We start from the raw sequence: 15,994 nt of genomic DNA on the forward strand, positions 1-15,994 counted from the left end.
CTCTCTCTCTCTCTCTCTCTCTCTCTCTCTCTCTCTCTCTCTCCGCAAGAGAATCGTCTAAATGCGGCCCGCTCGCTTCTCGATGCAATCCGAAAGTTCTCTCGGCGAGCTATCCAGATGCAGAACGAATTACGACGGCAGGAGTGGACGATGTTATAGCGAAATGTGAGTCACGCAAACAATCGCACGGTTAACCCGCGAGTAGGTGCGCTTCGGTCATTTCACCGCGCTTTTTCGTTCTCTAATTACACCTACTGTTTTGTAGTAACTTCACATGTACTTTCGCGTAAAATTTTGCCAGTCTTTCTTTGCACAGTGTAAAAAGATGGAACATGTATATTCCTGTACGAGCATACGAAACACGGCATGGATGTTTTTACACGAGAGAACATGTGATATACGTCGAAATTTTTATTTTATGAATTTTACTTGTGCATAAGTTTTAACGCGCGTGTAATTTTTGTTATTACATCACTAGTATATCTGACCAATAAATTAAATTCGCTTAGTAAATATCCCTGCAAAATGAAAGAGTAAAAAAAAGTATTAAATGCCCAATAACACTTTTCCTCTTTTGTTCTAAAGAGTTCCGAAACTCTTCTTTGTGTAAAAAATAATTTAAGTAAAATGTAATTAGACATCATTTTCATCAATGATGAAAAAAATTCAAAAAGAGAAGTAAAAAGAAATAGAAAAGCAAAAAAACGAAAAAAGATATTACTAATAAAATCTGTAATTAAAATCTTTTCGCTGATTATTATGACATTTTGTATTATTAGAGCGACAAATTAGAATTTTCTATTAATTGCTAATCTATATATACAAAATAGAATGTCTATCTGTTTATTGCCTGTACACCCCTGAACCCTTTGATCGATCTGGACCAAATTTTGCCTAGGACTCTGCGGAAAATATAGACTACATGAAACCTGGACACTTCAGCGCCTCCTCCTGATTTCATCCCCTTGACACTTTGTGGTAACCCGGCCGACGTCGGATAGTATCAGCTAGTTGTTACAGTACACGTTTGTGCTGATACGTAGTACGATTAAAGTGACCGGGACGCACCTACTGAGATTAGTCAAATTCACGCGTCTACTGCCGGATAAAAAATCCATGATCGCGAATTTTGGGATTGAACGAACAGCCGCGCGAGTTTCGGGGCGGTTCTTCGGCGCGATTTCGCGCGCGCGCGCAACTGTGCTACGTTTGTTCCGCTCGCGTTTGTGAATTCGAGGCGAGTGTGGAGCAGGGTGCGTGATCGATCGACGTAGACAGTATATCAAACGTGCATCCATCCATCCAACCTGACTACTATAACACAGAGTCTCGAAGGGGGACAAGAATATCCTATTTCCGGGTATTTTATCGACGGCTGTTCTCTATGCTTTGCGAATCACTGCAGATCGTGTTTTGAACCGTATCATTCGTTTGTCGAATATATCCCCAGCGTACACGCATGCACGCACGCACGCACGCACATATGCTTTTGCCCGCGCGCCCACCTACGCGCGCGCGCACACACACACACACATACACATACGCGCGTATACATACACGCACCGCGCTCGCACATCCTTCCTAAATTTGCATTTTTATCGTGCACACGCGTATACACGTAGCATTTGGCAAAGGGACGGCCCCGTTGTTTTTCTCGCATACGAGAAAATCGTTTGTGGACTTGGCGGTATTTCTGGTGGGATCTACTGCAGTCGCGATATACGCTTCGCGTCGGGGGTATATATCGTGTAAGAATAACACGCGATCGGACGCGAAATATGCGAAAACGTCCGCCCGTTGTATACATTATTTGGAAAAAAAAAAGAGAAACAAAAATGCGCGAAGACCAGCGTTACAATATTTCTTTCTCTCCCTCCCTTCTTCCCTGCCTGCCTGACTGCCTCTCTCAAACGTTGTTCGTTGTGTTTGCGAGACACACGGCGTTCGCTCTCGATATCACGCGGAGCAAATTAATCTTAAACCACATCTTACTAAACGTTATTATTTATCGGAATGATTTATGACTCACCGAACGGTTGACACAGCGCGATGCGGGATTCACGGGACCGTCGCAATGACGTGCGGTTAATGCAGCGTGACACTGGGTCGAGGGACGTCGCAATTTCTCGTATCCGTCGACACTGCAATTCGAATTGCGCAAAAAGGAGTCATTTGAAAGAATTGAAGGAACATTATCAGGTTTCTTCAGAAATAATATAATTTATCGTAATTGACTGATTATATACGTGGGAGAGAAAGAGAGAGAGAGAGAGAGAGAGAGAGAGAGAGAGAGAGAGAGAGAGAGAGCGTGAAGTAGAGTAACTGCATGCTTCGTACTAAGACGTGAGATGAAAAATTAGATTTTTAATATAAATGATGATCTCTCGCTCTCCCTCGTTGGCCTCTTTCTTTCTCTCTCCCTCGCCTTTTCTACGCCATCAAATTTTCGTCACGATAAAGTTAACTCCAAGTTTCCCGAGTAGCAACGTGAGAAAAGTTCTCCGTCGGTGTCTACCGCGCTCAACTTCTTGCAGATGATCCTGCCAAAGAGAGTTCAAACAAGCTGCCCGAGATCAAGTATGAAAAAAACGCACGCATGTCGAGGTGACGAATCGTATTAACACGCGGTGGCCCGCCATATGCAAAAAGAGATAATCCACAAGTCGTCAATCGGTTTTCTCTCTCTCGCACACACACTCACACACACACACACACACACACATATACACACAAAGCCGCTTTTATCCACAGTAGGGATATGAAAATGCACGCATTAGAGCCGCCAACGTGCCACAATTTCGTGGGGGCGAATCACCCTCTACGGTCAATAGTTTTAACACGCGGAAAAATGTTAGGCCGCTTAAAACTGATGCGTATACGTGTGCGCGCACACGCACGTACACACGTATACATGGCGGGACGCGCGCGCGTATCCTCGCGGCTCATCCGCGGCAATAATCCTCACACGTACACGCGCGCAACGATGGATATTTACTTCGAATCGAGTAGACACGCGCGCGCAGGATGCGACCGGCTATTTAATATCTGCTAAAATTATAACGTTCAACATCGACGCGAAGCCGAGTGCCCGTGTAATCGAATCTCCCGTGTATATAAATATATAATCGCGCCGGTGAACACACACACACACACACACACACGTGCGCGCGCGCCGCAGCTCACTCGTCCGCACGCGCGCACGCGCATGTGTTCGCAATTCATGCGTCCACCCGATATTTCCGTATCGGCGGCAATTTACTGACGTACACGTGTCTGAAATTCGGTGATTGCACGTCGAACTGAATTTTCATCCCCCAAGCCCAAGGTTTAACCGCCGGCCATCCGCCCGCCCGTCCGTCCGTCCGATCCGGGCTGGTCGGCTCCGGTCCGGCTTGGTCCGGTTCAGCTCGCTCTCCCCCGATATGCAATAATGAAGTGGGTATGTAATTATGCAATGTAATACCCCAGGATTGTGCCTAATTCGCGCTCGCGGCACCGCGGCCCGTATTATTCGGCATCGACGACGAAATAATTTCAACAAATCCGGACACGCTCCGGCGATCCGCGAATTTCCGCAGGGGGAAGGAAGGGAGAGAGGGAGGAAGGAAGGAAGGATGGGTCGCGCAGCCATGAGGGGGCGCGCAAGGAAGGGCGAATTGTTTCCGATCGCGTGAGGCCTCGGCGTTCGCGATTTTTTGACGGCTGACAGACGGCTCCATGATACGGTCTCGTGCCCGCGCGCGAGACAAAGACGCGTTTTATATCGCGCAACGAGTGCGGAAAATAAAGAGGGTTGCGGAGGAGGAGGGGGAGGAGGAGAGATAGAAGGAGGTACGAGGGGAAACGAGCGGTAATTTTACATCTGACGGCGGCTTTAAAGTTGTCTGATATGAAACCACTTCGATAGGTGAAACGCTCATGGGATCGCCGTCCGCCAGACATCGTTGGCCCGAGGGTCATCCCAGGCGACTTCGCTTTCCATCCGGATACGGGAAACCATGTCGGAAATACCGTCCAGACATTCTTCATCGCGTGGAAAATCAAGCTCTCCCTCCAGCTCTCGGATCGCGCACTTCCGGGCATTTCGATGAGGTCATATTGGAGTTTTGGGCTTACGCCACTTGGGCTTTACGTCATGTTCCAATCATGTCCGTCGTGACGGAGACGTCCGGCGATCGATCCGATCGTTTCTCGCCCTCGTGACGCATCGCGCATCAACGCTCGGTATCGTTTTGAACAAGAGGCGGAGTGACGTTACCTCGCGCACGATCAACTGCGCCCGGCCGTATGTCACTTGACGTGCAACAGCCGTGCGACCTCCGACTAAATTCGTCCCCGCGACTTATGCGCTTCAAAAGTGAAATTAATCTCGAAAGTGCTCGGCGAGCCAAAGTTTCCGCGAGCTTCTTCCAAGAGAATGAGCTCCCGTAGCTGCGCCTGTGCACTTTTCCGACACGGACATATTAAGTAGCAGTTCGAGGGCCATCGCTAACCGCCCAGCACACAAGACTGCAGGACCACCATCGATCGATACAATTCGCGCGCCCAGCGGGCGTGCGAGCGAGCGACGCACTACGAGACTTGGGCTTAGAGGAGGGCACGAGGATAATGATACTGCAACGAAGGCGTGCAAGGAAATCCAGAGAGTTAATTAGGAAGTACCACCGTATCAGTCGGCGCGGTCGACCCGCTCCTTCAGAGGTGGAGGACGAGCCGGAGCACGAGCAAAAGGAGCAGGAGAAGGAGACCTGATGCAAGATGCACGAAGCGGGTCGAGGACCGAGGAGGTTGCCGCCTTATGTACAAGGATCTTAATGTACACATTCGCGCGCATCTTAAAGACGGAAGTTAGTTATCCGCGCTGACTTTCGGCGTTTGCAAACGCGCTACTCGACGCCGTGTGATCCGCGCAGCTCGCGCTTTACACCGGGATAATTCGCAGGGTACATCTTTTCCCGCGGCGCAGCGTAATGCAAGGAAGCACGCGCGCGCGGCGATACCCTATGAGTTACTCGCTTTACACGGTTATGAATTTGACTTGGACGCTTATAAATTTGGTTACACGCTCGTTTCGCGAGCGTAACGGCGCGCCACTTTCGTCGTAGTACGTCGTAAGTTATCACGATCACGCCAAAGACGACGGAGGAAGGAAGAAAGGTATACGATATCTGAGACGTACGAATATTATTCGTTTCTGCGTTATCGCTGTTGCGATTTCACGAGGACGAGATCTCGTTAAAAGAAAAAAAAAGAAAAGAGATACTAAGAAAAATAAATATCACCTGACAATTGCGACTTATTTTTACACATATATACACACAAAAGTAAGACTCAGTCCTCCCCGTTTGCGATTGTGACGTCGTTATTGCTCCTGCACTACTTAGAAACGGTTTAGCATCTTCCTCGTTAGACGGGAACTGTTTTGTAAAATGGAACACTCGCTCGCTATTGCATCTTCTCCCTTTTAGCTTGCCGATCCTTTATACGCGAGCTGCACGGTTACCTGAACGCAAATTTTCCGCTGAATGCGAGCAACACCTAACGAGTGAGCGCGCCGTACTTTTATTTCCGCGATGCCGCGCCACGTCGTATATCAATTTCCAGCAAAAGCACTCGAAACAGATTTTCACTTAATGGCACACGCCGGCGCTCGCAGTGGCCCGTTAAGGTGTTGAACGGCACGCAACCCCTCGCGACTATTATGCCGAAGTACGCGCAGTTACAAAACTCTCTTTTAACTGTCGCGCAGCGAAGTGTCGTAACGCGGGCCCGAAGCACCGTGTTTACGTTCTCTAAATGAGAGAAAATATACGCCCGACGTTGTGCAAAGACCGGGAAGGGAATCGGAAAACTGGCCTCCACTTCCGACGCCTTTGAATAATTCTGTTATCAACTTATTATTCGATCCACGTCGCATCGCTGCAACTTAAGAGCGCGGCGCGACGCGACGCGACGCGACGCGACGCGAGGCGAGACGAGGCGAGACGTGACGTTTGTTTTTCATGTCGCTTGTTAACAAATTTAGAAGAGAGAAAGGCCCAAATATGAACCTACTTATATCTTAAAGCATTTTTGTTGTACTTGTAGAGACAAGTACAACAAAAATGCATAAGAAATAAAATTGAATACAAGATATAGTTAAATAATTTTAACAAAATCGGCATAGCTGAGACATAAACCATTCTAAATTTCTATAGTCGAGATTCCAACAGAAATATTTCAAATCTGTGCTAAATTAGTAAAAAATGGTTCGAATCTCGGCCAAACCGAGAAATTGTTTGTATAAATAATTTTTTTTAACTTTTTTATGTTTTGTTTAAATATTTTATTATTTATACAAATAATTTTACACATTTGACTTCATATTTAAAATCAGTCTAATATTCAAAAATGCCTATATCTTGTATTCAATTTTATTTCTTATGAATTTTTGTTGCACTTGTTGATAATAAGAGTGAGAACATTAAAAAGCTATAAACTGCCCGTAAAAAGTGGGTCAAAATAAAAAAATATGACCTAAATATTTTTTGTACTTCTGCATTTGTGCCAAATTAGAAAGAAATCGGAGTGTAACTTTTGGGTAGGTTTACTTGTCAGTAAAGTACAATACATATCATATAAGGTCATATATATCCAAACACTGTACTAAACCTAAACTGTATTTGGACCGTAGCCCATACCTGGATCTCCTTGTCCAAGAGTGGTATGAACGTTTTAGATTTTTGATACGAGTTTCTTACGTTTTATGAGACCATAAAAGAGACCTAGATGCAATGAAGTAAACGAATTTTCCGCTGAATACATTTCCGCGAATGATTCCTCGAAACGAGAGACGGACGGGGCGGAAATACAACTCGCGCCGCTGTTTCCTCGCGACACGGTAACTCGTTTAACGGTTACGCATCCGAATCCGCGTGTTTGACGAATCGCGCGCGCGCGCGCGGGGGATTCAATATTATGATTTAACAACCGGCAAGAAATGTCGGTCGCGCGCATCCGAGTGTCTCTTTGGCGGAAAATCGCGTCGCTGCGCCCAGCCGGCAAACTCCAGTTTTAATTTCACTTTGCCAGGGATAGAGGCTGGATAGTATCGACGAGGAAAAAAAAAGAAATGAGCAGTCGCTCGTTTACCAACCCGCATATACGTACCGCCGACGATGGGTATACACGGATCTATTATTCATGCATGAATTTGAAACGCACGTTACACCAAATTGGTGCCCTAAAGGGCTAACGTGGCGTACTGAATATTACAGGCCGTTTTTAACATGAAAATCAATTCCGCGTATCAGATTCATACATAATAGATGTAAAGGAGTTGTTTCACGGAAAAAAACCTATTTCACCGGCAAGTTTATGCTGGAAAGCCGGGCGCGGTAGTGCGGTCCGATGAAAGGATCAAAAGGCCACCCACCTCCCCGATAGCTATCGGACGTATTAGCGTGTCATTATATTACGTACAAAGGCAGGATAAACACAACTATTACCTCACAGTAATGTCGTTTTATTGCGCCATATAATGGATACCCGAAATAGGTACGCCTCGCTGACGAGTAAGTTTCTGCAGCTCTGTGATACTTTACGACAGAGAAAGAAAGAGAAAGAGAGATAGCCAGACAGACAGACGGAGAGAGAGAGAGAGAGAGAGAGAGAGAGAGAGAGAGAGAGTCTATAAGGTCCTAGAGGTAAGTTGCTCATGTGTTTTATTTATCTCGAGAGAAACAATGGGTATAAAATCGTGAAATGGCCCTCTTAAGATATACTTTCTCTTGAGTTTCATTAAAATCGGAATGATATAAAATTAAAAAATAGAAACTGATTTTATTGTAGCAAAGTAAATTTTTGAGTCTTTCGAAATTTTGTATTAATATTCTTTATCATAAGTCAATAAAATAAAGTGATGTGTTATACTAGCTAGAATAAAGTTCCTTGCAAATGCACGAAACACTCTGTTTCAGATAACAAAAGCAATTTTCATTCATAAAATGATTTAAATCGAGCATACAGACAGACGAGATAAAGTTGGTCCATATTTAAGTGTCGGTATGAAGTTGTGGAGACCTCTCGCAGAGATCTCGGAACTACTACAGGACACATATTTGATATGTGACCATCTTATCCTGCGCTACTGAACAACTAAACCCGGTACTAAATAGCCGCATGTTGCTGCACCGTTGCTGCATGTTTATATTTTTGTTATTATGAAACAAAATATATAGTTACAGAATATTAAGACAGAAGAAGCCTGCTTTATATCTGTATAGTTAGACAACAGTTACTTGTTTGAAAAGTAACTTCGAAACTCGGAAATATGGGGCATCTAGCCCCAGTCTGCCCTAGAAATAGAGAGATAGAGGCAGAGGCAGAGAGAGAGAGAGAGAGAGAGAGAGAAAGGCTCGATTCCTACAGCAGCGGAAACGTCGCGTTATCGCGCGATCTTAACATAACGGGGATCTCTTCCGCGTAAAAGCCGGCGTTCGAATGTTTCGCTTCCTGCATTCGATGCTACCTGGAAAAGGGGGTCTCGCGCGGACTGCCGTAGTACCGGAAAATTTTACCGCGCATGAAATTACCACGGTAAGCGACACCGACAATCGTCGCAAAACGCCCAGGCGTTTCCGCGCGCAATCCCGCCGCGCGCGAGTTACGGCGAAAAATCGAAATTTATCGCGGCAACGAAGCACCGTGAAACGCTGCTTGCGCTATCGCGATACACATAAAGCGCGGAGACGTAATCGCGATTGTGTCCTTCCGCTTCTATATTCCGGCCACTCTTCGACAAATGAGCTCTTACGCGGGTATTGTGTGCACACGATGCAACACCCGTACGACGGGCGACGCAAACACAAAGCTGACACTCGCGAGCTCGCAGCTCTCTTATCCCTTCTTTTCTCGCAGAAGCATTATATCGCGCAACGATATCTCGTTAGCATGAGTTATTATTTAATCGCAATTAGCCTCTCTCTCTCTCTCTCTCTCTCTCTCTCTCTCTCTCTCTCTCTCTCTCTCTCTCTCTCCTTAGCCTGCTGAAACGTCAGCCTTCCGTGAGCACGCCATTTATAATTTTACGAAGTGCGGGGAACTTGATAAAAAAGGAGGGACAGAAACGTAGAGCGAAAATTCTTGCGCTGCGCGTTCGCACAATAATCAGATTTCGAGGATTTAAACGATTTTGACACGGGATGGTATGGGAAAAAGTTTCAATCCGCCGCTCTCCGCAATTAAGCGTAGACGTCCGCTGTCAGATACACTCACGTCGCTCGCGGTACTCTAAAACTCCGGGATTCGTAAATCAACATGCGCGGTATTCGCGAGGAGAGTCGAGTTCGTCGTCGTTGTCGTCGTCGTCGTTGTCGTGTGCGAAAGTCTCGGACCCCATCCGCGGGGAATTTCAATTTGAAAGAATATCGATCGCGCGCACGTCGGGAAAAGAGAAATAACGTAATCAGATGACGAGCCTAATGGAGAGACAAGATACTCCTGTCGGCCGGCCGAACGACCGTATTGATGACACAGAATCGCAACGGACTCAGAACTCATTACCGTTCGCGGTTAACAATTATCGAATATCGGAAATCCCGTATTTACACCTACATATAAACGCGTAGCGTGCGAGGGATGCGCTCGCGCAAGAGAAAAGGAAAGAGAGAATGAGAGAGAGACAAAAAGATAAAGAGAGAGAGAGAGAGAGAGAGAAATAGTTAATCGTACATGACAACTGAACCAAAAGGAAATAGCTAGAAGCACTGACAAGTTATTTACAACTAAACTCGACTACGATGTAATTGAAATGTCAATTTCGTAACTGCACACTTTTGCAAGCCGCAGCAGTGGCGACAACTACAGTGCTGTAGATTGGATGGGCCAAAACGTCAAATGCACCGCGCGCGGCCCACAATTCGTCGCATCTTATCTCCTAGTGACAATTGAATCAAACGGTAAAACACATTTAAATATATTATTAATCAAAAGTCCACGCTTCAAGAGTCTATCTCAAATCAAATATTGGACGAGAGGATAAAGAAATGTCGGATACAATATAAAAGAAACGCGAAACAGGGAAATGTGGAGAATAAACTATAACAAATTATAAGAGACACACGATTGAACGAAAAAGCACCGTTTGTGTGCATCGCAATGAGACGAGACCACGACTGGCGTTTACAATTGCAATCTTCGCGTATCTTGCCGGTGAGTTCTTCACACACATAATGGATTTACAAGTAGTGAAAGACATGGAGACTCGCGTGTGCTTGGATAGCGAATGCCACGAACAACGATGAGGAAGGAGCAGAGGGAGGAGAAAAAGAGAAGAAACAGGAGGAAAAGAAGAAAGAAAAGACGAACGAAAGGGAAGCGACCTATTGTTAGTTTCCGCGAGCGAAACGAGGCGGATCATCTTTCAGGCCAGTTAAAGTTTTTATCGTGGCCAACACGCCGACCATACGTCACAGCCCGGCGGTTTCCCCTCACCGGGTCCCCAAACTCGCGCGGGGGTGAGTATTTATAAAGAAAAATTACGCCCTCGAGATCGCGTAATGAGCTCTCGCAGCAAATACGTGCAACTGTCTGTCGGCGTTCCGCGCGGTTAATAATAACGGGATCCCCTTTTGCCTTTTAACGGATACGTTTCACGTATTTACCCGCCCACGGTAACGAGCGTAGCCGGGCTTTCCCGTGGAAGAGCGCAAACGATTAATATCGACTTCATTATTAGCAGGATCGTCCTAACAAAGAGTTATTTTCCCGCCGCTGCGACGCATCCCGGACTGAAACTCACCCTCTCAGAGTCTTTCCCTCCCTCGCCCTGCTCCTCCTCCCCCTGTCCACCCAACTCGCTCGCTCGATCTCTCCTTCTCACCGTTCATTTCCTTCCCGGTATATCTTGTATTGATATTTGCCTTCTTTTATTGCGCCCTCTTTAATAGCGTCGCGCGCAACGTGATTACCCCCGCGAAAGTAAAGCGCCGGTATTACGCTCGTTAGTTCTACATGGAAATTACGAGTCTGCAATGAGTTATTGCTCTAGACATTGTATAATCCTACCGCGAGAACGAGGAATCGTGCGAATCGCGGTGGATCTCCTTTGTGCATTTAGGAATCATTTGTAGTCGTTATAACGATCATTATAATAATTCGCTATTAGTGATATGAGTCCATGTAAGTTGAATACGGAAAGAAGAAAGTTTAGCTGTTTAATAAAATCCTTTTTTCATATTGAGAGAAAAGGGAGAAAGAAGAGAGGAGAGAAAGAGAGAGAGAGAGAGAAAAACAAAGAGATGTTAGTAGCATATTAATATATCTCCTGTAAATTCCGTCGAAGTTGAAGAATCAAAATGGAAATTCTCGAGATATAATACTATGCAGATTATTGTTTTACTAGTTTAATGCTAGAAATGCTTACTTATTGCCGTTTCCTTTATGTTCAGACTTGAAGAAAAGAATCAAGAATTCTTTAATATTCGATTATCTCATTATTCTACTGGGATTACTTTTTTTATTCTTTTTACTCTTAATTTGAATCAATATTATATTATTTATGTAACACACTCAACTTTGAGCAAAAGCGCGATATTAAAAAGACGCAATTAATAAATAATATGGGTAAATGAAATAAATTTTCTATTTCTAGAATTCATATATATATATATATATATATATATATATATATATATATATATATATATATATATATGATAGTAATTTTATTATCGTTGAAGAGATGTGATATAAGCGTTTACATATTTAAAGTGAGGTAAAAAAAGGGAATTAATAAGAGCAAAAATAGCAGTTACGTAAAATATTAATAAGAATTTAAATTTTGATTCGATTTAACGATAAGATTAAATAGAAGTGAGAAGAAAATCTCTGATAGATTCAAGATAGAACTTGCATTCCATGGAACATTATTGAAGAAACAAATCTTAACACCTGCAAGACTTGTGAGGTGGTATTTATAGTTGTAAATTGATAACGATGTTTGATTGAGGGCATAATTAATTACAGATACGTAATTATGGGCCGTAATTATTGGGTTGTTTGGATCGATATCTCTTGGCACATGAAATAACTACAGGTTGACGAATAATTCATGAAGCTACAATTGTCAAGCTATAATATAATTTATCAAATGATGAACTATAAATACAAGTCTAAATTTCAACTGGAATATCTTCTTAACCTCGATAAATTCGTCAAATATTCGATATTATCAAAAACATTAACATATTTGCTAACAGGGTTTATTGAGAGAACTCTCCCCATAGCCCATCTCGTATTTTTTTTATAATTATATAATTATGTAAAACAGACTTAATTTAATGTAAACACAGAAAAAAACAAATTTTTGCCGTCACACATACGTGACGCTGGTGCACGGAGAGACTCTATTGTAGTTTCTTTTTCATATAAATTAATTTCAATTTTACTATATGTTTTAGTAATCCACGAATAGATCTATCTCGATAAGGGAGATAATGAATTTTGCTAAAAATATAGCAAGAATATTTTAGTAGTACATTTAGTACATTTTTTCCTGAAACGTATAAATAGCACATGTAAAACAAAAGGATAGTGAGTTACTGCAGAATATCGATCTATTCCTCGGTTACAAAGTTTTACAGTAATTTTTACTATAAATTCCTTCCATGTAGAGAACGTGTTAAATATGATCAACGATTCGACACACCTGGAGACATGTGAGGTATCGCTGACCGTGTCTCTGTGTGCTGCATCCTTCCGTGCTGTCTTCCCGACCCAACATCCTGGTTCTGTTTGTACCGTGGTTCCGGAAATTCACTGGTACTGACACTCACGTGTACGATTCGATCGGCGAGACGCGCGCTAAACGCGATGCTGACACTAACGGAGAGACATTAACTAACGCGATGTCGACAAAAGTTTGATTAGATAGAAGAGAGAAAAAGAAAGAAAAAAAGAGAGATTAAATATATCAAGAGAGAAATATTTTAAAAAATCAAATATATAACGGCTCTAAAATCTAAACAGATATGAACGTTAAAAAATACATCCTAAGAGCCTAACGCAGTTATTGATGCGACTAATAATATTATTTACAGCAGGATCTCTCTCTCTTTCTCTCGTTGTTTGACACACGTCAAACGCACGCGCCGAAATATTTTTCGTTCAAACGTACGCGGTGGAATTGTCAAATTATCCAACCGGTTACACGTACGATACATATCGCTCGTAGTATTCGACGATCACGTCGTAGGTGCACGTGCAATTATTAATCAACACTTCCGATCGATTCGCACTTTGGTGTAGCACCATCAAGCGCCTGACCACAATAACGACCAGGAATCGATTCGAGGATGGAATGTAGGACGCGGGATTTTCTCAAAGGACGAAATTCGACGGTGACGCAAAGGAATCGCGCTCGCGCTGACTATACAGCGTTGGTCGTTGATAATATTTTCCAACACACTGCCACTGATTGAAAATACAAATAATTGCGCCTTAATTTCGTTACGTATGTAAACGCGCCCGCGGATTCAAATTACGGCTTCGACCGAACTGATTGAAGTTTTTTTTTAACGTCAAGCATACAAAATATTTCGCGCGAAATCGCGGGCACGCTCGCTCTCTTCAGGGAGCCAAAAACGCGCGCAGATACAGTAATTTATTGCGCTTCGGGGCGACGTTTTGCAGCAGCGACGTTTTGCAGTAATGCGCGCGCGTGTATCGAGAAAACGTACGTGCGCGACGTGAAATTTTGCATAGGGAACAGACAAAGTCCGCGGATAAACGAATAAACAATTCGCTCGCAGACGCGAACGCGAATTATTGCACGGCGGCTCCCGCGACTGGATCGCCGTCTCGTACACGGGGAAAATAAAGCCGACCCGAGCATTCGGCGTATCGCTTATTGGTATGCCGCTGACACACAGGTCCAATTTGGTTACCGGCGTCTGCGAATCGCCGAATATCATCTACTCCATTGAAATTCCGGCGTAGGTATAGGTATGAGACGCGATATCGCATTTGTCTCCCTGACTGCGTTACCTAACGCTCGCATTTTAGCGCCTGTTGTTCTCCCTCGAGGACGTGACTACGTGTCAATGATACGGTATGCCGGCGCCGCTTGCGTCATCTCCAACGCTTTAGATATCAGCATACTTTTCTCCCGCTTGTATTAACGGCAACAGTGAACAAATGAATTCCAAACGAAAGTGGCGATGGAAACTAGATTGTCGCGGCAAATCGAATTCGTTTGAGAAGTCGGTAAAATTCCGCCCACCTAACGCACGGTTATCGAACTCTCTGCGGAGTAGATTCCGTAAAACAGCACGGCTAGATTTAGATTCGACCCTTGACACTTCCGTCGAATGCCGCTTGTCGAAATATACGGAAGCAGACGCGCGCGTAAAAGCACATCCATAGAGATGAATGTCAACGCGATTTATACTTCCGAGAAAAACTGTTCTCGCCACTCGCGTACCGAGTACAATGGTTTATTCTTGGATGCTCGTTGGTCGTCACGCACACATCCGCCTTGGGTGCAACGAGAGTGCCGAAATACACACGTCAGAATCTAAGGTGACCAGACGTCCTGATTTTTTCGGGACAGTCCCGATTTTTCACCCTTTGTCTCGAATTTTTTCGAGTGCTATTCGGGACACCAATTTGTCATCATTTTCAATGATTGTCAAATAATTTTCGGATCTTTTTACCCCCCTTTCCCCGCTTCACACATTCATGAAGTGTCCCGACTTCAGGACTGGGAAATCTGGTCACCTTACATATACCGCGAGGAAAAACGAGAAGATTACTTACAAATGACGTCTTCACGATACGCCCTGGCGATCGCACATCGCTATTTTCGACACTCCCGATGCTTATTTCCGCACGAAACTTACTTTCGACGGATTAAAGACGCGTAAAATGCGGAACGATGTCGATCGATGTGTCAACGGCGGTTGCTCTATGCAGAAAGATCGAGAATCAAGATGATCGCGCGATTGTTGAATCGCGCTGAAAATATACGCCAATATATGAACGGCGCTGCGGCCGAAAAGAACGCGCTCTATGAAATACTTCTCTCTCCATATCTCTTTTTCTAACAAACTGAAGCAACCGCCCGAATATTCCGCATCTTCTCTCTCTTTCTCTCTGATTGTCATCGCACTTCTAATTCCCGTTCAATAAATCCGACGATTGCCCGATTCTATTGCTACTTGAACGAGTCGATGTTTTTAGCAAATGTAAGGAACGTCGGTGCGACACGTCGCGACAAGCACCGACCGCATATACCGCGAGGAGAAATGAGAAGATTACTTACAAATGACGTCTTCACGATACGCCCCGACGATCACACATCGCTATTCTCGACACTCCCGAGACTTATTAACGCGCGAGACTCACTTTCGACGGATAAAAGACGCGAGAAACGGGGTGCGATGTGGATCAATGTGTGCCCATGGCTGCTGCTTGGCGCGAAAAGATCAAGCATTTCGCGCGATTCATTACCAACGCCTAGATTGAACAACCACGATGACAACTTGGTAGTGCGAAACGAACACGATTGGTCTAGAACGGTTAGTAGCTCGAGCAAGTGGTTAAGGCGCCCGCCGCGGCGCGCCGTACAGATCGCGTCGTTGTAGACGCGCGACCTCGTTCGCGCATCACTGACACGTTCATATTCATGCACTTTTGACACTTTCGGCGCGCTAATGAACTTTTGGTACACGTGATTGACAGCGCGCACGTCTGCAATCTTTTCATGCCGAGCAACATGACACTGCCATGGACACAACGCTCTGTATTTCATACGTCTTTCGTTTGTGTCCTGTGAGTCTCCTGTGGAAATAAGTATTAGAATGCCGAAAACAACGACGTGCGGTCGTCAGGATATATTACGATATGCAATGTACTTACGAGTACTTACGAGTACATTATTACGGAGTAATCTCCTCCCTTCTCGACACATACAGCTAAGGACCAGACGTCCCGATTTTTCACCTTTTTTGTCCTG

The 15,994-nt window shown here is 44.5% G+C and overlaps 2 protein-coding genes across 3 annotated transcripts in view; one reads left to right on the top strand and one right to left on the bottom strand.

Moving 5' to 3' along the window:
• Positions 1–4,707, top strand: part of LOC116840741 — an 11,726-nt gene extending 7,019 nt beyond the window's left edge. Inside the window, exon 2 of the mRNA XM_032807865.1 lies at positions 3,908–4,707. Within this exon, the coding sequence (XP_032663756.1) occupies positions 3,908–4,203 (296 nt within the window). The 3' untranslated portion in view covers positions 4,204–4,707. The remainder of the gene's footprint in view (positions 1–3,907) is intronic.
• The window catches only part of LOC116840737, a 371,839-nt gene that overhangs the window by 347,768 nt on the left and 8,077 nt on the right, over positions 1–15,994 (bottom strand). The window contains exon 2 of one of the 2 annotated variants that reach the window (XM_032807851.1): positions 2,030–2,141. The exons of the other annotated variant lie outside the window; for it this stretch is intronic. The gene's annotated coding sequence lies outside the window, so the exon portion shown is untranslated. The remainder of the gene's footprint in view (positions 1–2,029; positions 2,142–15,994) is intronic. 2 annotated transcript variants of the gene reach the window in all.

This window comes from Odontomachus brunneus, unplaced genomic scaffold (genome assembly GCF_010583005.1).
Source record: "Odontomachus brunneus isolate Ranch 3 - 2012 unplaced genomic scaffold, Obru_v1 Obru_scaffold_011, whole genome shotgun sequence".
Classification (NCBI taxonomy): Eukaryota; Metazoa; Arthropoda; class Insecta; order Hymenoptera; family Formicidae; genus Odontomachus; species Odontomachus brunneus.